Below are 24,057 nucleotides of genomic sequence, written 5' to 3' on the forward strand. Positions count from 1 at the left end.
TTTGGCAGGGAACCGGGGCGGAGCCAGTCAGTGATCGGTGGCGGAGAGCTGGGGGTGCCCAGGTCCAGGTCTAAAGCCTCCGCCTGAGGCTTTAGGCCGGGCTGGGGTGGAGCCAGCCAGCGATCAGCGGCAGGGAGGGGGCGGGGGGCGCCAGCCAAGCCCAGGCCTAACACCTCAACCGGAGTCTTTAGGCTTGGGCCAAGAAGGAGCCAGCCAGGGATCACTGATGGCTGCAGCGGCGGGAAATCGGGGTGGAGTCAGCCAGCGATCCTTGATGGCAGTGGCAGTGGCTGCGGGAAGCTGGGGGGTGCCCCGGCCCAGGCCTAAAACCTTGATTGGCTAAGCTCCCTGTATGCCACTGGTAATATTCTTAGTAACTTGGGTAATGAGAGTCCAAATAGGTGATCTAGGGTTTTTTTTACTATACTCCTGGAGAAAAAAAAGGAAGGTCTGCTGCTGGAGGGTTAAGAAATGTCATATCCTGCCCTAGCGGGTTTGGCTCAGTGGGTAATACCTCGGCCTGCCCAACACAGATTCTGAGTTCAATTCTGACCAAGGGATGTACCTAGGTTGCCAGTTCCTCCCTGGTCCAGGCCCAGATCAGGGCTCATGCAGGAGGCAACCAATCAAAGTGTTCCTCTCACTTTGATGTTTCTCTCTATCTTTCCCTTTCCCTTCCACATTCTCTAAAAATCAATGGAAACATATCCTCAGGTGAGGAGAAGGAAGGAAGAAGGAAGGAAGGAAGGAAGGAAGGAAGGAAGGAAGGAAGGAAGGAAGGAAGAAAGAAAGAAAGAAAGAAAGAAAGAAAGAAAGGCATGGATACATGGAACAGACTGATGAATCTCAGAGGGAGGGGAGAGGGTGGGAAAAGGTTAACCAAAGATTTTATATGCATATGCATACTAGAGGCCCTTGGCCTGGCCTGCGGGGACTGGGCTGAAACTGTCTCTCTGACATCCCCTGTGTAGTCCCAGATTGCGAGAGGGTGCAGGCCAGGCCGAGGGACCCCACTGGTGCAAATTTTTGTGCACCGGGCCTCTAGTCTATATATATAAAAGCCTAAGTGACTGGCCAACTGGCCGACTGGTAGCTATGACATGCAATGACCACCAGGGGGCAGACGCTCAACGCAGGAGCTGCCGAGCTGTGGTGACTTGGCAGCTGCAGTTCTCTGGTGACGCACCCAAAACCAGAGAAGAGGGAGCCTGAATCTGGGGTGCATCACCCAAGAACCACCCTCTCGCAATCTGGGACCCCTCAGGGGATGTCGGAGAGCTGGTTTCAGCCTGATCCCCACAGGCCAGGCCAAGGGACCCACCAGTGCATGAATCCATGCACTGGGCCTCTAGTGAGTATATAAGTTCTTTGGATTATCTCTTCTCATCCACCAGCACCACATCAAAGTATGTCAGTCTATTCCAGGCCTCTCTGCTTCAGATCGTATTTTGTTGGTCAATTCATTTTGTTCATTAGATTCCACAAATAAGTGAGATCATATGTCTTTTTCAGTTTGGCTTATTTCACTTAGCATAATATTTTCCAGGTCCATCCATGCTGTCCCAAAGGGTAAAAGATCCTTCCTTTTTACAGCTGCATAGTATTCTGTAGTGTAAATGTCCCACCTTGTTTTTTTTGTTTGTTTGTTTGTTTTTTATCCATTCATCTACTGATGGGTACTTGGGCTGTTTCTAAATCTTAGCTATCTATATATATATAAAAGCCTAAGTGACCGTTATGACTGAACAACCAGAATGACCAGTCACTATGACACGAACTGACCACCAGGGGGCAGATGCTCAGTGTGTTCCCACAGCCAACCTCCCCCAGTTCCCCTCCCCCAACTGGCTGGCAAACCTCCCGCAGCTCCTCTCCCCGACCCTCCCGCCCTATCCAGCAGGTCCTGGCTGGCAGCTGGCAAGCCCAACCAGCCCAGCCCCGATCAGGACTGGGTGAGATGGCCCTGATAGGCTCTGATTGCTGGACGGGCCTAGGAACCCCAACCAGGCATGAATTTTCATGCACCAGGCCTTTAGTTATAAATAATGCTGCTATGAACATAGGGGTGCATAGATTCTTTCTGACTGGTATTTGGGAGTTATTAGGATATATTCCTAGGAGTGGGATCTTCTTTAAAGACAAAAGTCTGTAGTTCTGTTCTACTCATAATAATTGTATCCCGAGTCCTTGTTTATCTGCTATATTATACCAGCCATGGGAATCAATAATCAAAGAAGTATACCTTTTCTTCCAAAGTTCAGGGTCAGAGCCTGCATTTACTTATGTTTGAGGAAGGGCACAGATAAGAATACTAAAAGGCACTAAAGGAAGGCCGGGTGTATTCCCAGGGTAATTTTGAATCAACTTGTCATTACTTTTGAATATGATTCTAAGTGCATATCCCAAACCCTTGATTTGTACTTGTTGAGTTTTTTATGAGACAGGAACAAAATTGGAAAATAAATAAATGATAAATCCTTAAATATAATATTCTTAATCCTGAGTTCTTTGCAAACCAAAGTTTGCTGCTCCTGACAGAATGAGTTTTTCTGAAACTGCAGTGTTCTGGGCCTGCATGTTGGTATTGGGAGCCAGCTTCTCCAGATAAACCAACATTGGTTATAGTGATGTTGGTCAAGGAGGGAGTGAGATATGTGTAATTGATTTGAGAGTCTCATTGGCTGGGGCTGTAAATAATGATGATGAAGTTTGAGGGACAGATAAGAGGGGCTGAATTCACCTAAGACCTATATCTAATGTCTTGATATAGAGCCATTGGAAAGAAATCAAATTTCACTTATTTATCTAGCTCTCTTACCATCTTCATGAGTATATACTTTTTATCATTCTTCATGGCTGATGTATTGTTTTTATTTATTGATTGATCTATTGATTGATTGAGTTAGTTTTAGCTACTATTGCTTGAGCATGCACCATATGCCAGGAATAAAGCTTCACTTTAAAAAGTATATGTTTTTTATCTATTTCAGAGAGAGGAAGGGAGAGGGAGAGAGAGATAAAAACATCAATGATGAGAATCATTGATCGGCTGCCTCCTGCATGCCCCCTACTCGGGATCAAGCCCACAACCTTGGCATGGGCCCTAACCAGGAATGTAACCTCTACCTCCTGGTTCATGGATCAATGCTCACCCACTCACACACCAACCAGGCTAGAACTTCACTTTTAAACATTACACTTAAATTGATACCCAACCAATAATGAGACTCTCTGTTTATCCCAATTTACTGATTAAAAAAAAATTGAGGGTTGGAGAGGGAAATAACTTGATTTCCCAGGTTACCGGCTGAAAGTGTAGTAGAAAGTCAGGCTTGCTCTTACCACCAGATAATAGTCTCCCTCTCATTAAACCTTCAAGTCTAGCCACTATTTGTCAGAACTGCTGGTAAATGTGCCTCTCTTGCCTGGGAGAAATGTTGCATTTATCCATATTCATAGAGAAGACCAGCAGAAAACAAATCTCTGGGAAGTGGGGCCCAGAGACAGTGAACTGAGGAGAAAGGGAGCAAGAACATGGAAGAGCATATGCATGGGGTCTACATGGGTAGTAGGGGCCAATTTGGGGGACAGAAGTTGAGATGGTAATGGAGAAGGAGAGTGTAGCTATGTACAATGTTATCCAAACCACAGGGGAGAAAACTTAGGTAGTATCAGAAGGTGGAGGAGGGAGAAGAAAATAGTAAATAGTCATTCAATCTCAGAGTCTAGCACTTTTCTTGAAAAAAAATTCATCATTTCTTTGGCCAATAAAAATTAAGATCAATTTATTAGGAGTAAGTTGAAGATTCTACTAATATTATGTTAATGTTTATAGTGGGATTCTTTTATTTGTTTGGTTGGTTGGGTTCGGTTGGAATCATGCATTGTTTTCATATACTTGCTCAATGACCTTTTTATACCCTGGCCTTCTGTTCTTGAATGAGCTCACTAGATTGTCATTAACTCATCAGGTTTCACTCATTTCTAGGGACCAAAGCTAGATAGGCAGTATATGGGCTATTTTGTAAGGTCCTTATAATTAAGTCACTAACAATTAATTTCCAATTGATTATACCATAGCAGTGTATTCTCAACCACTTTTTCATTACCACCCTCTACGGAGTTTTTTTGATACATTTTTTTTCCTAATTGCCCTCATCTTATAAAATTTTAATGCCACAGATATACTGTGTATTTATTTAAGTACTATGGGCTGTTGGTAGGTCATAAACCCTTGTTACATCTAAGATCTGCTCCCTTCACCCAAAACAATCATTGCTGCCTTGGAGGAGGTATCACCCCAGTGATAATGCATCCTTTAGAAAGATCTAATAGTGATTGTGGCCCTTCCAAAAATAGTGTCTATTGCCTTCTGCGTGTGTACAGTTAGCATTTATTCCCTTGCCATCTCCCTTGCCTAAATACCCCATTGTGGACCTGCATGAGGCCCCATGCCAGCGGGAACCTCCAGGGGAGTAAACTGGCCATTTCTCTAAAGGAAATATGGGGCTCCAGGACAGCATCAGTTGCTGGAAATGAAATGCACACTTCAATAGCATTTAACCGAAAGGAAAAGTATGTTTGAAAATTATCCTTCTATTAACTTTATGGAAGAGCAGGGGTAGAAGTATCTGCCTGTCAGATGTAGAATAAAGATCAATAACATGGGTTAAGGCACCTCTCTGCCACCATCAGTTAAGTGAAATCAATGACCAAATGTGTTTTTTCTACTGTTCATTCCTGTGCCCAATAATTTTACACCTAGTATGTCTATTTCAAAAAGGGTGTTGGCTGGGAATACAAAGCATATGGGTTATCATGTGTATTTGGTTGCTAGAACTGCCATAACAAAAGTACCTCAGACTGGGTGGCTTAAACAACAGAAATTTATTTTCTTATGTTCTAGAAGCTAGAAGTCCAAAGTCACAGTGTCAGCTGCTTTTTTTGGGGGGGTGAGGGGGAGAGACAGAGACTTTGTCCTTGGCTTGTAGATGGCTGTCTTCTCTTTGTGCCTTTACCTTGTTATCCCTCTTGGTGTGTCTGTGTCCTAGTCTCATCTTTTGATAAGGGCACTTGTCATATTGGATTAGGCTTACCCAATGACCTCACTTTAGCTTTATTACCTCTTTAAAGACCTAACCTCAAAATATCAGTTACATTCTTGCCGGGAGCCGGTCCATCCTTGCTGTTTCAAGGGACCTGGTGTATATGGCATACTGTTCTTAATATGTTTGCTCCCCTTAGCGCTGTGTGTTTTAACCAAGGCCACCTCTCTGAGCTCCAGCGGGTCCAGAGGTTCCCAAAGGTGTAGACGGAGTCGGCGAAGAAGGAATGACACGGAGACAGTGCTCAGTTGATCAGCAGCCTAACCAGGATCTCTAGCCAGGATCTCCAGCCAAGTTCTGTTCAGGATCTCCATCCCCTCCCTGACTTCAGGGAAAAATTCCTACCTGGGGAAACAACCTTTCTCAGAGAGGTGGCCTTGGTTAAAACACACAGCGCTAAGGGGAGCAAACATATTAAGAACAGTATGCCATATACACCAGGTCCCTTGAAACAGCAAGGATGGACCGGCTCCCAGCACATTCTGAAGTGTGGGAACTAGAATGTCCACATAGGAATTTGAGGGGACACAATTGAGGGGACCAAGAATAAAATTTATCTATTCAAATCCTCACTATATTTCTTACTAGCTGTGTGTCCCTCAGCAACTTACTTAGTCTCTTTGAACTTCAGGTCTCTTTAAAAGTATAATAATTATGTCCGTCTCAAAGAATTGTTGTAAAAATTATGTTGAATTAATAACTCTAATTAATAAGTATGCATACAAGTCTTGTGCAGCATCTAGCTTATAATTGCCTTTGCTCTTGAATATGGATTCATACTTCAGTGCATTAGGAATAAGACCAGCAAACTAGTATATACTCTATTTGTATATTGCCCTATGTACATAGTAGGACAAAAATGTGTTTCTTTATATAAGATGTATAGATTAGTTAATTAACTCAACAGTACTTCTTGTGCATGTACCAGACACACAAAGCAGTCTTCTCATCTATTATGTAGCAAGGGTCCTTCTTAACTGGCCATACCCACAGCCCCTATATTTCTCCCAGCAGATTCCCTGCAATCGGGGAGTTTCTCTGGGATCCAATAGAAAAACAAATGGTCTCAAGTTGAATTACTATTATTGCGACAAGAGATTTTCTTCTCTCCAGAAACAGCCTTACCTATGTCGAGAGACTGTCGTTTGGTATCTCTCTGCTGGTCCACATTACTAATTCAGCTAATTGCAGCAATTACACAAAGACATTGCTGCTAGCTAGGGAAGACGTTATCCTGTTCCTGAACAGACTGCATTCCACAACGTTCATTAATTATGCCAGCCTATTGATTCACAACCACCAAATCATACACTCAACACCACACACCATATGCATTTAAAATCCTCTCAAAGCTGTAGGGCATTTCTGGGCTGGCAGTACTCTTGTATCGCCCACCCTTTGCAATAGCCCGTTTCCTGCCCAGATGATTCTCAAAATTGAAACTAAAGTCAGGCTGCACCATGTGATGGTGTGGGTTAGGGATGAATCTCCTAGAACCACTTTGGGTCACTCAGCTTCACATTAAGACCCACACAAATTGTCCAGGTCCAAAGCCATTCCAAGCTACAGGGGAGAAACATTCTGCATCCTACAGCGTGCCCTCTTAGAGAAGTGAAACAGTAATAATGATGGAGGCAGGCCAGTATGATAAGTTGTCTATGTTTTTGTTCATTGGTTTCCTTATCTCTCTCTCCTCTCTCTTCCCCCTACCCTTTTTTTTTTTTTTACATGAACAGCCAACATCAGATGACCTTGTATCATCTGCTGAATGTTCAAGCGATGATGAAGACTTTGTTGAATGTGAACCGAGTACAGGTAGGTTAGGTCAGTCTTGTTTTGCTTGCTTTATTTTTCATTTGCAAAAAACAATACATACATATATGTGAATAGACATGTGTTGTATAGATATTATAGTGTGTTAATGTGTGTATTTCCCATATCTATATATGTATAAACATACATATATAAATATTAATGTGTAATCTAAAGCATCAAATCCCATGGAAGGAGTAACAAGGTCCCAGGGAGATTTAAAGTCAGTTCCTTGATAAAGAAAAATCCATGGTATTCAACCTAACTTTGAGCAATCCAACACCCAGATAGACCCTGGGAAAAAGCAAATGCATAGCAGCCAGTAGCAGCTATGAAATTTACAGGGTGGGGTAGAGGCATAAAGGCCTATAGTGGAATGACATCAAAAAATTACCAACCCAAAGCGGAACTGTAATGATCATTTAAACATCATGAATTGTTCTGAGCCTAAGTGGCAAACAAAACAAAACCAAAAAAAAAACAAACAGAAACATTTTCCATGGGATTTTAACAGCAGTTCACATGGTATTATATTTATACTAATTTTGTTCATTGGGTGTTTTAGAGAATTTGTGCAGCAATAAAGCAAACACAAAATTAGTACCAAGCAATGCCATGTCAATGCTGAGATGCTTCAAAATGTATTCGCTGTGCTGAAGTCCAGAGGACTTTGGCAATTAGGAGCTTCTGTGTGTTCCCCATTTGCACCCAAATACATTTTGATGTTTTATAGCCTTTCTTTAGAGTGAGCTTTATATGATATAATGTCCAGTAAGTAACTGTAGTCCCTGACTATTTCCTATCAACTTTACCAAGTCATCTGTTTTGAGACTTGCTCTAAGTTAAACATTTATATATATATATAATAGAGAACAGATATCATCGAATTTCTGTGTATGCTTAAAAGAATTAAAAGCTGGAGTTGGGTTAGGATCTTATTTCTGCAAAAGCTAAGAGAAATAAATAGAATTTTCTAATTGATTCTTTGGGTTGCTTTAATTTTTCCCCTTTCCTTTTTTTTTTAAAAAAGGCAAGCCAGTAAACATTTTATATTGCTAATTCTAGAGAAATTTAAGCTTCATGAAGAAATAATATAGCAGAAATAAAAATATATCTGTTACCCAGAATGATTTACAAGTTTTCACATATTGTGGAAGCTGGTGACTTGCAAGTGGCTTTGGATCCAGGAAGTTCTGTGGGTGCCTGTCCTTAGCATGACTTAGGGACATAACACTATGGGGGACCTTTTCACTTTGGAGTGTGATCTGTTCCCTTTTGTGTGGGAGAAAAGTAACTGTGATCTGGTTAGTCAGATTTTCTTCAAATTATTGTGTAATTATCTCAATGTATTAAGTGAGGTTTTTACCTCTAGAGGGTATTAATGTAAGGAAGTAAGTCAGACAGAGAAAGAAATATACAATATGGTTTCACTTATCTGTGGAATCTAACACCAAACCAACCAACCAAGCAACCAACCATACAAACAAACCAAAACAAACACAGGCTCATTGAAACACAGACGAAGGAGATGGTTGGCAGAGGGGATGGGGCATGGATGAAAAAAGGTGAAGGGGAATATAGTCAGTAATATTGTGATAAATCTGAAGAATGATAGATAATTCCTAGAATTACTAAGGTGATCACTTTGTAAGGTATAAAAATGTCAAATCAGTATACCGTACACCTGAAACTAATATAACTAATATAATATTGTATATCAACTATACTAAAATATAATAAAAATAGCAGATACACTTAATCTATACCAGAACTTATACACCAAGTGCTTATTCATTAATTCATTCAGTCATTCATTTAATAAATATTTCTTAGCACTTAGGAAGGATACAATGTATCTCTAGATTTGAGTCCTTACTGTTCTAATAATTCTCATAAATGAACTTTTGGGGGAAAAGAGAACAAGGAGCTTTACCACCTAAATTACCTCTCCAACAAATACATTTTGTGTACATTAGTCATGTACTAAGTATTAGGGATTCACATATGAATATGGCAAGATCCCCATATTAACTGATTCTTGGTCAATAGTTACCTAATCACGTTTATTCTTTCTCTGGTTTTCTTGCTTTTATAGCAGTGATATTTATATACATATACATACACAAACATGTTTCTCAAATCCATAGATTTTAAGTCTTCATATAAAAACAGAGGCTTGATCATTTTGAGATATTACTGCCATCTTTGCCTTCTACCTCCCCCCACCCCACATAGTCATCTCCATATCAACCTCCCTAATAACAAAGGGTCTTTTCCAAATCTCAGATTCACAACTTGTACAGCTCCCAGGTGTAATTATATGTTGCCATTTGATATTGAACATGAACAGCTCCAAACTTGAGTGGCAGCAAACTAAGTCCATTGGCCTTTTAGTGGTTGCACCGGTGTTTCTGCTGATTCAAAGGCAGAGGACAGAATTCAATGCCAGTAATTTCTTTAGTAATATAATTACATGGGGTGTGTGTGGCGGGGGGGGGGGGGGGAAAAAGGGGGGGGGGCGGGGGGGGGACTAAAGCAGTGTTTAAACAATCTGTTCTGTTCTGAAAGGGAGTAGGGGAAGGGTATATAAATAAATCAGGTGACAGGATGCCAGCCCTGAAGCAGCTAGCATGCGCTCTAAGACACAAGTATTGATTTCCCTTGCCTGGGATCATTCAAGTCATCACATTTGAAGGATGAGCATTTCTCCTTTCTAATTTTATTTACTCCATAAAGGACTCCTGGTAAGTGATTCAGAGACAGAGGGACATTTGTCAGAGGCATAGTCCTTAGGGGAAGGGAATAGATATTCCTACTGATGTGCAAGTTTTGCTCTGGGACCAGATTAACACTGATGAAGGTTACAGAGCATAGATCTATCAAGTACTTTTTGGTATTATATGGGAAATATTTCCATAGTCTTCACATTTAAAAAAAAGGAGATTAAAATCTAGAAACAATTAAACAGTTGTTTCTGGGGCTAGTTTTTGCAGTAGCTAGAGAGGAGGATTTCATTTACTACCCATGCAGCAACAGGTAATGGTGACAGTTACATAATTTTGACATAGTTAATCTTGAACTTTCATATGAATAATGAGATTTCAATTCTGACTTTAAACAACCTAATTCACTACCTCAGTTTCTAAAATGTTACTCTTTGCCATGCTCGATTTTTGATGGAAATACACTAAATTTGGCTAATTACCTAGGCCTTGTTCAATTTTACGTAACATTACCTTGTCTTCTCTCATTTTATTAGCAAGTGTATGATTTTCTAGCTACCTCAGTTATAAGGCATTTAGCTTCTATAAGTTCTTTTCTGATTGAAATCCACTAGAAGTTCTTGCTCTTCATAAATTTGGGCAGGTTAGTATGTGCTAATTCAACAACTTTTACTTTCAGGTGGGCATCGCATTTTAAATGAAATTAGTTTTCTTAATTTTCTTTAAGTCAAAATTGGTCTTAAAGCTGCTGATTTTGAGTCAGAAGCAAGCAATTGTTTTTCATGTCAAAAGCCCTCTTTGGCACTCAAATTTGGTGTAGCTCAGTCATATGATGTTTAGAGACAATGTCAAAGTGTTTGGAGTTTGGTTGATGATAGTTTAGAAACCTTGAAAATCCAATGGATCTCAAATTTTCTCTGAAAAATATGTGAATGAATTTTTAAAAAACAACAACCTCCTAAAGTTTAGATTTAGGTCCTAAACCATGACAACAAGACACAGAGTGAAAGCTCAATTAGTATTTATTGATTTAATCTGTATGACTCATAAAGTACCTCATAATCTTAAATTCAAATAAGAGATTTGTCATCCATCTGACTTCATCTCCCCTTAATCAGCTAATTAAAACCTACTGAATTATATAAAATATATAATTTTATATAAGTAATCATCACCCTAACAAACCCACATATGTTCAACAAAATGAATTCTCTACTTTCCCTATCCCTTCTACTCCAGGGAACTAGATCATTTATGATGAGTAAAAGGTAAGATCACAAATTCTTAATATTTGCTTAAAAAAACCCAGAATTGAGCCTTTAAAGTATAAAACCATCTGCATCAAATTAAAATATTCAGAAGAATATTAAAATCACTATTTAACTACCTAAAGTTGAGGGTCAGGATTTTAACTTTCCTAATTTATAAAAGTTGAATATGTTTCACACCAAAGAAGTCAATGTCTACTTAATATTTTAGATTTGTGAAAGCTGCCCTTTCTTGGGGTCATGATGGGCAGCAAGATGGTATCTGCTAGCGGGGTAGTGCAGGCAGTCAAGCTACATACTCCATTAATAAGGTTCCCTAACAGAAGAGACAATCCTAAACGTAGATGTATCAGAAGCTGTGAGATCAGCAGGACTACCATCTCACTCTTCTTTAATTTCTCAGCATTCTAAGGGAAGTAAATCGTCAGATTGGCTGATACATTGGGGTCCACAAGACACTGCAGAAATAATAAAAATATTACCTCAGAAATATAAAAGGAAAGTTGTGTCTCAAGAACTTGAATATATACAACGTGGAGGTCCTGAATAATCACTGACACGGTGGCTGCTGTTTGTTATCAAGCAAAAGAATTATCTTTACAATAAAGGACTTCCAAAATGACTAATGAGAAATTATACATTAAACAACTTAAATAAATATTCTGTAAAAAAAAAGAAATATAGAAAACTTAGATAGATACTTGTATTTCTTAATTTATGTATCTTGGTCAGCTTTTCTACAAGCTAACCTAATTTTTATATACTTTATACTTATTAAAGTACACATTTTAAAAATATTTTAGATTTGTGAGTTTGCATATACATGTTTCCTTTCCAACTATACTCTATTGATATTAAATTGTGCAGTAAGCTCATATTTTATTGTCCTTCGTACATATCCGGATTAAACAATAGGAAAAATATAGAGCGCTTGAGAGAATTCAAATAACCACTAGAAAATAGAATTTTTTCATGAGACTATGAAAGCGAAATAACAATTAAGATATTCAGTAAGTTCACTTTTGTGATCTAAAACAATTCTGAAATAAAGAGAAATTGATGACATTGACTTTCTTTTTCTTCTCTCTCCCTCCCCTCTGTTCGTATCCCCAGTGTTTCCATCTTTGGAAATTGAAATGTATTCCTAGATTAGCTTTTTTATAATTAGAAATTATCAACTTCCTAAATTTTATATATTTATGGCCTCAAACTCTAAAAGTCCTTGGGGACAGGAATCACAGAGCAGAGGAAAAAATAAAAAGAAATCCCTTTTACACCTGAGAAATTGGCATGGTAATAATTAACAACTATATTGATTCATCCAGCCATTATCCAGGGATATGTTTTTCTGGCTGTCAGCTAACCAGGTTTTTCAAGGGACAGCACTTCCACCAGAGGGCAGACAGTAAAAGGAAGTAAAAATGAAACACATCCATCATCAAGAGTACTGTGCTAAACAACTTTTACAATGATTGGATTGATGGGAATGTTTAACTAATGGCAGTAATCTGAGATCACCAAATAATTACTATTTCCAGAGTGTTTCTCAGATGTATTTTTACTCCTCAATTCCAAAGTCCTTACATTTGCATTTGGTGTTATTGTTAGTTTCACTATAATACTCAACCCAATGTAGGTAAAATTTAAATTTAGCGAAACACCAACAGCATCCCCCAATTTGTATTCTCCAGGCGAAACTGGATTCTTAATCTTTATCAGATTGAGATACTCCAGTGAAATATTTATAATATGAAAATTTGGTACTGAATTGCTTAAAAGTTTGCCAAATCATTCCTGGTTTTATTTGCTGGAACACTGTGGGAAGTGTTAAGACAGTAATATTTTTCTAACACAGGATAAAAAAAAAAAAGAGCCTTGTTCTCCAGAATCTTTGGGTGAAAAAAAGTAAATTGCTTTCTAAATATGATGTTTGTAATCTTGTGCGTTTTTCTATAAACACATAGTGTCTCCAGCAAGCTTGAAGAGTTGGCAACTTGTATGTTTTTATTATAAAGAAAGGTCTATTTTATTTTTTTAATTTAAAAAAAATTTTCCAGGTGGAACTCATGATTGGTAATGAGAATCATGTTTAAATGTTATTAGTCAAGTGGCTATTAGTGGAGTGGCTGTTTGGTGTATAGTAGAATAGTAAATGCTAAATTAAATGCTATACGGATGTTTGAGTATCACAGTGTCCAGAATTTCACCTTGAAGAGCTCAGGGACACTTAAAAACATTTCCAATAAAGTAATCTGAGAAATGATTTAGCTTTGGAAAGCAGAATGTAAGTAGATGTAACATTTGTTAACGTAATTAATCAGTATCGGCTGTAGACATTAGTCATTCTTATATTTGATTTACAATATATTTATAATACATACAAAAGCAAACGGTTGCTCACATATAAGTTCTAGGCTAGATCCTAATAATTCTTTAATTACCTTTGCTGATCTATAAATTAATCGAGTATGTTCATTGGCACATGATATTCCAAATTTTAACAGTAGAGTTTCTGTTTTCACTCATTAACCTACTCAGTGATAAGTTGTATCACTTTTTAATAACCCAACTCTACCCCAACCCAAACTAATTTTTAAACTATTGGAATGAACATGTGCCCTTTAAATCCCTAATGATAAATCTTTTTGAAAATTGGAGTAATAATAGAAATATAAGTATAAGAAAGTGTCCTAAGTAGTTTTTAGGCGATTCTGTAATTCATTGCTCAGGCTCATGGATTAACCATTATTATAGATTCCATAACAAAAATAACAAATCTAATAAAAATAATAAATGAAAAAACTATATATGCTTTCATTTGAAAGTTTAATAAATCACTTATTTATAAAACATTTTTCATTACTACTATGAATTTATTGTCTATTAGGGAGGACAGAAAAGTAAGGGCAATAAAAGGAAAGAATGGATAGGAAGGGAAGAAACAGTGTGGACAATGACTGGAAATTCCTAGAACATTATCAAAACTCTAAAAAGAGGTCTTTAATTCAGCAAATAGCATACCCCATTCATAGACAGGCAAGAACAATTACAGATGATACCAGCCAGGGACAGAGTCAAGTAACCCCAAACACCATTCTTCTGTATCTTAGGTTGGGGGCACAGAATTTCTAATTGATTACAGTGGAGGAATTAAAACAGTTCAGTCATAAAGTTTTCTTTGAATCCCATATAACAGTATGGTCTAGGGTCAGGGCTTCTTAGGTAATAGCTTAAGGATGGGCTTGTTGAATTTCAAACTAAACTTGTGAGAACTTCCTGATTTCAAATGCCAGTGCAAGTAGTTGATAAGGAATGAGCTTAATGAAATCATTAAGCAAATCCTCTCTGAAAATGAATAAATAAAGAGGGATTGGGTTTTAAAAGAGAGGCATTTATGGGTTTTCTTGTATTCTTTCTGTTCTATATTTTTTCTCCCCTAAGCCCATGTACGTACTGTGTGTATGTATATATATATACACATATACTTATATGTGTGTATATTAAATTTATAGTGCCTCTCACTCTATATATATGTAGACACAGTATAGATGAGATTAAACTAATGTAAAAACAGAGATTAACAATAGCCCCTGCCATCAGCCATGTGTTTTACACAGAAATTCACACCATCATTCTTACATTAGCCAACATGAACATGCATGATACTGTTTTAACTTGGTAAACAACGCATGTTAATTTTTCTTTAGGTTTTGCTTTCTTCTTTATCATAATTACAATGATGATTCCATACTTCAGTTATCCCTGAGAGGGCTGGAGAGAAAAATTATACAGATATATCTATCCACATATGCACATCCCTGCATATATGTATAAATAGATATATGCCTTGTATATATTTGAAAAACACTTTATGTTGTTTCACCTCATCTTGTGCCGCATGAATTTTTGGTGGTTCAACTTATTTTATTTTGTTTTGATTCATATTTTGTATTTTGGTCATTATGGCTATTTTTAACTCATTGCTATCCTTTAAGAGTAATTATAATCATTGTTCTTTAAATAATGAGAGATTTATAGATATACAAATCAAACAAGGCAACAAAATCTTTTCTTGCCATCCTAATTTTGAATGTTTCCCCTTCAGCATATCCCTCCAGTATTTATGCTTAAAACAAAACAAACTCCAACAAAATCCAAGAAAGTTGTGTACAAAAGAATGAAACACTGTTTTCCTCTTCTTCCTCCAATGTATATTTTTCCCTTTAATTTCCTCCCTTTTTCCTTCTCCTCCCCCCCCCCATATCTGCACAGGCCACTTGCCTTTACTCTCCCCTTTATGACAATTAAGAGGACAAAAAAGCCAGGAAATACAAAAAAAAAGAAATAAATAAAAACATGCAGGAACAACAAGCAAAGAAACACATCCCTCTCCACAAATTTCAGATGGCATAAAAAGAATTTTATTGCAGATATAGAGTATTTGTTGTATCTTTTATTTCTGGACAAGCCCAGGATCATTGTGTGGCATGCAGTGACAATTTCGTAGCTGATCAACTAACCATGGCCTCCATCACCAATGCATGGGCTGTAATGATGCCATCTTGTGTTTCATCCAGTGACACATCCAGGCTAACCCAGCAAGTCCAGTGTATGAGTTGTGGGGGTAACTTTCTTTTGTAGTTATAATTTCATGGGTTCTCGTTTTTATTATTATTTGCATTGGGTCATAGTAGCCCCAAGAGCTGCTCTTGCAGCATCTCTGTCTGGTTTATTTCCTGTGTTTGCTTTTCCTTGCACAGCAGTCAAGCATGTGTGTCTCTTGTCTGTTCTTGCCATCCTGTCTTGAAGTCCACTGTCTTCGTATTGTTCTGTGATTCTGTTCTCTGTTTGTAACATGTGGTTTGAAATCCTCTCCCTTGATTTCTCACTCCCTTATCGTTTCTACTTTTAACCTTACCCCTGGGGAACTTCACAAAAAAGCAAAACAAATGTTCAGTTGATTTTGAGGCTGATAACTGTGGTTTGCATCTGGAAGTCATAAGTTGCACCTTTTACCCAGTTAAGGAGGCAAAACCAACAGTGGGAAACTACTAACAATAATAACCCAAAAACCATGCAATGCACAACAATAAGAAACCCTTGTTGATTTTTTTGGTGTGATTAAATGGTTTTACTATTAAAGGGATTTCAGGTAAGAGCTAATTTTCAGAGTATTTTTTTTCATAGCTTATCAATCTTCTAGTTAAATTAAACCTTTCTTTGGAGACAGATCAACAGAAATTTTTTTTTCAGAAAATGCTAGTGTGAGGAAGCAACACCATTTCTGCTGTATAGAGTAGTGCCTGTTCCTGAATTGGTAAGGCATTTGTGTACATCTGAATATTTTTTAATTATAAAATTCAGTAATGTTGGTGTATTTTAAACTAACATATAAATGTGTTTGGCAAGGCATCCAAAGTGGGATAAAACCTTTTTAATTCACTGGTTCTAACTCATGTACAATTTGATGTAAGATTATCTTTTGATCTAAGTCAAATGATATTATTTTACTTTATTTTTTAATTCATGGAAGAATTAAAGAGCCAGCACTTCGAGTTGGACCTAAATTCCTTCTCTTCTCTTTCCAAAAAACATGACATATACAATAGCTTTAGTTCTGAGAATAAGGTTTGATTATCTAGAGACAGAACTGGAATAAAACGACCAGTTAGTTATTCAGATGCTGGATTATACCTGTGATTATCCAGGAAATTTGCTGTATAACTTGGAATGGTTTGATTTGTTTGATACTAACAGTATGAAAATGAATCTGTAAGATTTCATCTCCTTATTTATAAAGGTTGAGCAGGAGAGCATAAAAGGGATTAATAGATTAAAGATTTTTAAATAGCTTCTAAAATAAAAAATGCTTATATTTTTAATCTGAAAATAGAGAAAACATTTTAAGGTAGATGATTTTATGATGAGATTTCAGTCATGTCAGGGTAGGTCTTTGCTGCTCATAGGCAAAGGGGAAGAACAAAGAGGAAATTAATGGGCTCTGTGGACTAAGAAGAACTTTCTAATAAAGAAAGAAGAGAGGGAAGGTGGAAAAGGCTGGAGAGAGGGTTATTCTTGAAGAGCCAGGTAAAGCAGCTTGCTAATAAATGTTAAGAACTAGCACATACACAGACATACACAGTCCAAACTTGTGATGTTTCTATAGTGTGAAACATTCCCACCGTGGTTGATTGCATGTCACACATACAATAACACTAAACTCAGAATTGGTACATGATTCTATGTATTTTCACCATACAGACACTGTACACATCAATAACCTCAAGAGCATAGGTAATAGTAAAATGTAGTAAAATAACCAGGAAATAATGAATTTTAAGTTTTTCACCTTTTTTTAATATACTGCATTTGATTGTAATTTTAGCTATTTTTTATAATGGCTGTGTTTAGCAACCACCTGCAAAAATTGCTGAAAATGGAGCAATCAATTATCATAAGCTGGCTCTTGCATATAACTAGTCCAGATAACATGTTGGGTGCATTCAAAATGGTATTTATTTAAATTTCATTTTAAGAAGTTATGAAGGGGAAACTATGGTGGCCATCTTACAGTTGAGAACATTGGAACTCAAATAACTTGCTTTTCCAAGGTCACATATTTGGGCATTCACATTCAAACCTGTTTGAAAAGGGATGCATTTTATTTCTATTGCTGTATACACAGAAGATCAAGCTTAACACATATTAAAGCACTAAACTGTTCAACAATTATGTGCTCATTTCTGGAGCTTTGACCATTTTTTTCCCCTCAAAGTAGAGTTGCAACTACTCCTTTAGTAATTGAAGCTGGGCAGGATATTTCTTAGGTTTGAAAATTTTGTTTTCTGACCTTGGAAAAGCTATAAGAGATGCCTTTCTTAGTATGTAATGATAACCTCAGCATGATTCCATTACTCCATCCATATGTTTTTGTAACTTTTAAAATATAATGAACTTTATTTAGTTATGGTATTTGACATATGTTAATGAACCAACTCCACAGTGAACTATATCAGTGCGCTTTACTTCTACATTTTCTCATAAACTAGTATGTGAACATTTAAAACAGTATGGTAACCATTGCATTGCTGAAAATGACTGCAACTTTTGAAAAAATATTTTACTGTTAGATAAGTATTGTTTTATGAATGAGTTTGAGAGATCTGGGAATTGAAAAGAATGTGTTGGATCTTATTAGCCCTTCCAATTTGACACTCTGACACACTAGATGTCCTTTTTGGGCTTTGCAACACTTTACCTTGATTTGGTGTCAGGTTTAGTTGTCCCTGTGGTCAACCTTCACCAAACATAATATTGAATAAAATCCCTTGAGGTGATTTCTAGGCCTTCACCTATAGGCTTGCCCCTGCAACATCTTGTTTCCTTCATTGAGTAAATATTCGTTGAGCACTTAGTCTAGTCAAGTCTAGTCCTACATTATTTACATTTTTAACTTCTTTAATCCACATAGCAATACTATGAGAGTCTATCATTATCATCTTCATTTTAAAAATGAGTCAACAGAGGCACAAAGGAGCTAAACACATTGTCTAAAGTCACACAGTAGGAAGTAGAAGAAACTGGATTTGAACCCAAACCAACTGGCCCCTGAGCTCACACACTGGTCCCTATGTTATACTGTCTCTTATGATGTACAACTTACTCCCCCTTAACCAATATATATGAAGTAGCTACCTGCCTCTTTGATAATAATGAAAGTTTGTGTATCGAGTATATTAAGTGGTCAGGAAACACTCATTAAATAAATTTGTTACCATGTCTCTCAAAGACTTCAAAAACCTTTGTTGATAGAGGTTATGAAATCATTCAGTTCTGACTTATGCAAACAGTTGTGGTTGCAACGATTTACCCTTGTTTTCTATGAGGTGGAATGGTTTCAATATTTAGGGTAAATACTATCTCTCATGTGAAGTTAGTCATTCTTGACATCACTTAGGTAATAATTTGTGCACTGGGGGCTTCCAGCTCATTGCTCATTAGCAGTCCTGTTTAGAACATATGATCAGACAACAGCTACCTCTAACTGATCTTAGGATTCTAAGAATAGGGACTCTTAGTGAGGGCTCTGGTAAGATGCTATAGTTTCTCTATTTCAGAAATAAGTATGTTCCTTAGAACACAGTGTAGATGTTACAGCTAATAGAAAACAAGACAATAAGTGAGCATGTCCCTGACAGAATGGATTTCTTATCCTCTTTCTGACATATGTGTGTTCTTGACATTTCATACTCATGTGTTTATCTCCTCTTTTATTTTCCTTTTTTAAATTTTTTTTGATATTTTAGAAAGAGGAGGAGGGAGAAGAAGAGAGAGAGAAGCATCAATATGTGAGCAGAATATTGATTGGCTGCCCCCTGTACACCCCCTCCTGGGGATTAAGCCCACAACCTGTGCATGTGCCATGACCTCAAGTCGAACAGGCAACCTTTTGGTGCATGGGACAATGCCTAACCAACTGAGCCACACTGGCCAGGGCTTTTTTATTTGTCTTACTTCTTTGCATTATGTATCTCGAACTATGAGCAAAAACATAAAAACAAACAAACCAAAAAACTTTTGGGAGTTTTTGAATTTTCTATGCCAGGAAAGAACCTTAAAAGACGTTACGAAGGACTAAAATTCACAGTTAAAAAGAAAACATCTTTTTAAAGCTAGGTTTGCTTTTCTTAGAATCCTTCTTAGGAAAGTATAACTTGCCCAATGAGGGGTCTCATTACAAATAAGATTAGTCCTGAGAGTCCTGCAGCCAAATCTTAGGCTGGAAAACATGACAATGTTGAGGATCCTCTGCTGTGGAGCCCAGTATCCATGGTAGCTTTTAAGCACAGAGACCCCTTTTGACTCCAAGATCCTGAAAGCTGGCAGCAGTATATTGCCAAGCATTCAGTTTTTGCCGGGGTCGCAAAACTTTTTTTGTAAAGGGCCGAAGAATAGATATTTTAGAATTTGAGAGACTTATCATCCCTGTTGTTGTAATCCAAGGCAGCCAGCCATAGACAATACATAAATGAATGAATGTGGCTGTTTCAATAAAACTTCATTTTTAAAAGCAGGCATCAAGCTAGATTTGGCTCATACCCCTCTTTTGCTGAGTCCTGATCTAGAGAAATCAGATATGTTAAAAATTTGTAGTCTTTTATTTTTTTTAAATAGATGAATCCTTCTTGCCCAGTTTGGAGTCAAACTTGTTTTTGCCATTAATCCTTACCTGAGGATATTTTTCCATTGATTTTTAGAGAGAGTGAAATAGAGGGGTAGAGACAAAGAGAGAAAAGCATCCATGTGAGAGAGAGACACATCTATAAATTGCCTCCTACCCATATCCCAACCAGGGCAAGAGATCGAGGGTGCAACTGAGGTACATACCCTTGACCATAATCGAACCCAGGACCCTTCAGTCCATGGGCCAATGCTCTATCCACTGAGAAAAACTGGCTAGGGCTAGAGTCAATCTTAATCAACATTTCTTAAATTCTCCATTAAGTGCATAGACCACATGGGATAGTTTAGGGCATAAAAAGCTTCATTCTCACCATTATGTTAAGTGTGCCATTATCTCATATACAGAACATGTTATGAACATACAAAACCGGGCTCCTCTCCATCCAGCTTGTGCCCTGCAATTTTTGTAAGAGCTTCATGTTTTGCCCTTTTTGCAAATCCATCCTTTTCCCTCCCTGCCTCAGCTGGGGCGCAGGCTGCCTTTCCCTGCTTCCAGACCGCCTTGGCAGTAGCTTCCCCTGAACTCCAGCCCACATACTGTGTCACATCCCAGTAATTCTTCCCCAAGCCTTGCCTGTGGGTTACTGAGCTGACAAATGTCTAAATGACTGAGATAAGATATTTGCAACCTGCTGCGAACCTCTTCTTTCCCTGTACTTTTTGATTTGCTGCTTTATAAGCTTTGACAGAAAACGTTCTTGGCGACACAGGCAATGAATGGGGAGGGCAAAATGGAAGGGGCACACGATCCAGGACCCCTTCCTGCATGGCAGGCGACCGCATTTATTTATATCTTCCCCGGTTGAGTGGCAGAGGTAACGGATTATACTGTGGGCGCAGGAAGGAGCATCCTTGTCCGGAGGGGAGTAATGTGCTCTACCACCTGGCAGCAGATTAGACAGGAGGAGCAGGCTATGAGAATACAGGTTCAAAGCCATATTCCGTGTGACTGCGAACGTGGCATTTGCTATTTTATAAATTAATGCTTTGACCCTTTGGCATCTTTAACATTAGGTGGAAAAAGGTACAAAAGGCTCATACATGAAGAGTAGGTAAATTGTGAAGCCAGGTTTGAATGTATCACAACCCCAGAGGGAGCATCAGAATTAAGTGGGGGAGCCAGGATGCTAATAACCTTACGAGATTTCTCCATTAGCAGGGCCCCCTAGTGTGGTATTGTGCCTGGAGGGCTCTGAACTAGAGAGAGAGAGAGAGAGAGAGAAGGAAGACTGAGCCATGAGGTGGGGCTTTGGGGGCAGGACATGCAGGGGGTTGGCTTTTAAAACAACCTAATTTAGAATGAATGTTTTAATCAGCCTCTGAGATCAGAGGGATTATAGGAAATATGAATAAAACAAGGGTACATTAAGCACTGTCGATGATCTGACAAGGTACAGTTTCAATTTCTTTTTCTCTCACTATGCTTGTGATAGCTGGGTATTTTACTATCCGGTTGCTTGGATTTTTACTTGTTTGTTTGTCCATTCCTTTATTTATTTACACTTAGTCATTACTAGCTTTTCCTATAAAGCAAAGGGGCAAACTCTGACCCAGAGACCAGCTGAGTGACATGAATAGATGAAACAGACCAGGTTTCACAGTCAACAATAGCAAGAACTCTGATGGACTGGGGCAAATATGCCCTCATTTAACAACATTCAAATTAAATATATATTTTTAATTGATATAAAAACAGATCCAATGAAAGTCAAACACAGTACAACAATGAGGTACAGTGTTGCTTATCCGATTTTTTTATTTCTTTTGATCTAACACCTTAAATTTGAAGAATTGTGCTCTCAGTAAGATTTTTGGTTAAAGTGTCATCTGGTGATATTATTGAACTAAATACAGCAGTTCTTCTCCCAAACTCCCATAAAGTTAAAGGCCTTTTTAAAATTTATTTTCCTTTTTACTTTAACTTTAAAGTTTACAAACCTCCAAGACTATAAGCGTGCAGAACTTTAGAGTTCATGGTGATTATTTAGCGTTAGGTGACAAAACTAAAACCTACATACATAAATTGTTTTGTTCAAGGTCACAGAACTAGTTTCTATTAGAGTTGAAATTAAATCCCAAATGCCCTCAATCCATAATGTATACTGCTTTATGGATACTGTATATCAAGTTATTTTTAAAGCCCAAAGATTTTTTATTCTAAACTAAGATAGTATCCAACAGAAATACCTGGAGATGTGTGAAAATTGGTTCTTTTCTTTCTACTGGTCATTGTTATCTCACAAGAGAGTATGTCATTGATCCACTTGGAGGCTACATTTATAACTCTACAGGTCACTAGGAGAACTGACTAAATGGTGAAGCAGTTAGTGAGGACTGGAAGTGGTTTATGGTACAGACACAACCCATGTATGGTCTAGTGACGAATTGTCAATTATATTGCCTTCCTACCTTGAGGACAGAATATTAGGCAGACTAGAACAGTGGTTCCCAAGCTCAAATGCAAAAACAGTGTCAAGCTATGCCTAAATTCATGATCCATGGCAAAATGAGCTAAATAAGGACATTATAGTGAACTTTTTGGAAATAAAGTTAAACTTACAGACTGTTCTACGTTCTGAAAATATATCTTCTGTTTTATTCTAATGGTTAAAATCAATGTCTATTATAAAAATAGTGTTTTGTTACTGTTTGTAACATCTTTCTTTAGCAAAATAAAAGTTCGCAACTGTATGTTACCTCTTCCCCACAGATTTTTCTTTGACATCTTATTGGTATGTGCAAACAAATAAATCAACATAGAGAAAATAAGAGATTTGAAATGTTATCTATAATATGACACTAGGCTTAGTAGAATTTGAAGACTAGAGATCTTTCTAAGTCTAAAATTTTATTAGTAACTAGATGATCTTAACACCAAACCATTTGTTTCATTGAACCCTCACCCCAAGAAGTTATTATATTAAGCCCAAAGATTTAGATGTTAAGTATTAAGATTGTTTTTTTTTATTTTATTACATAAGGATAGATTAAAGACAGAAAATAAAAATGGGATATTTTTTTAAATCTAAAATAAATGTTATTAGAAGGCCAAAGTAAGTTTATAAATATAAACAAACTAAACAAAAATATTTCTAAGGACTTGAATGCAAGTCTAGAATTTATGCTCATCTAAAGCCTTATAGAAAGGTAGAAAAGGCTGTTTTGGAGAGCTGAATTTGCCTACATTTGAACTAACACGGTTTGTCCTTGTAAAAAGAGAAAGTTAAAACCCTTATTTCCAGCCAAAAGATAGGGTATGATCTATACTCAAGGCAATGACAAAATTTGTATCCATAGTTATCATCTCCTCCCACCTTTTCTGTCTCTTAGGTAATCTCTAGTAATAACCTCTTGCTTCATGAAATTTATTATCTAAATGTTGAAAATATTACACTTAATTTAGCCTAATAAGAAATCATGCCAAGTTTACTGAGTATTTACTAGAAACCAGAGGTTTAGTGTCCTGAATCAAGTATAAGGGTTATATTATCAAAAACAGACTTAACAGTGATTATCCCTAAGTGGTGCCCAGTGTGTGATTTTTATTCTGTTATTCATACTCCATAATTTCCAGGTTGAGTATATTTGCATTTGTAATTGGAAACAAAGTATAGATATACTTTTTTATTTTTTATATTTTATTGATTTTTTACAGAGAGGAAGGGAGAGGAATACAGAGTTAGAAACATCAATGAGAGAGAAACATCGATCAGCTGCCTCCTGCACACCCCCTATTGGGGACGTGCCTGCAACCAGGGTACATGCCCTTGACCGGAATTGAACCTGGGACACTTCAGTCTGGTTAGGGCTAGATATACTTTTTTAAAATGTAAAAAACTATAGAAGGCAACAAGAGACATCTTGTGAATATTTGGATATAAGAAGTCAGCCCGACCCAGTTAAATA

At 37.4% G+C, this 24,057-nt stretch overlaps 1 protein-coding gene and 1 pseudogene across 21 annotated transcripts in view; both read left to right on the plus strand.

The window, feature by feature from the left end:
- The window catches only part of NRXN3 (neurexin 3), a 1,555,579-nt gene that overhangs the window by 1,500,464 nt on the left and 31,058 nt on the right, over positions 1–24,057 (plus strand). For 12 of the 21 annotated variants that reach the window (XR_001512329.1, XR_001512328.1, XR_001512327.1 and 9 more), the window contains one exon: positions 6,842–6,929. Coding sequence is in view for 16 of the 21 variants with exons in the window: in XM_006778842.2 (XP_006778905.1) it covers positions 6,842–6,929 (88 nt within the window). In the remaining 5 variants the exon portion in view is untranslated. The remainder of the gene's footprint in view (positions 1–6,841; positions 6,930–24,057) is intronic. The other 9 variants (XR_001512330.1, XM_015558009.1, XM_015558015.1 and 6 more) reach the window with 1 other exon arrangement.
- LOC107181652 lies at positions 9,455–11,583 on the plus strand (annotated as a pseudogene).

This window comes from Myotis davidii, unplaced genomic scaffold (genome assembly GCF_000327345.1).
Source record: "Myotis davidii unplaced genomic scaffold, ASM32734v1 scaffold309, whole genome shotgun sequence".
NCBI classification, from domain to species: Eukaryota; Metazoa; Chordata; class Mammalia; order Chiroptera; family Vespertilionidae; genus Myotis; species Myotis davidii.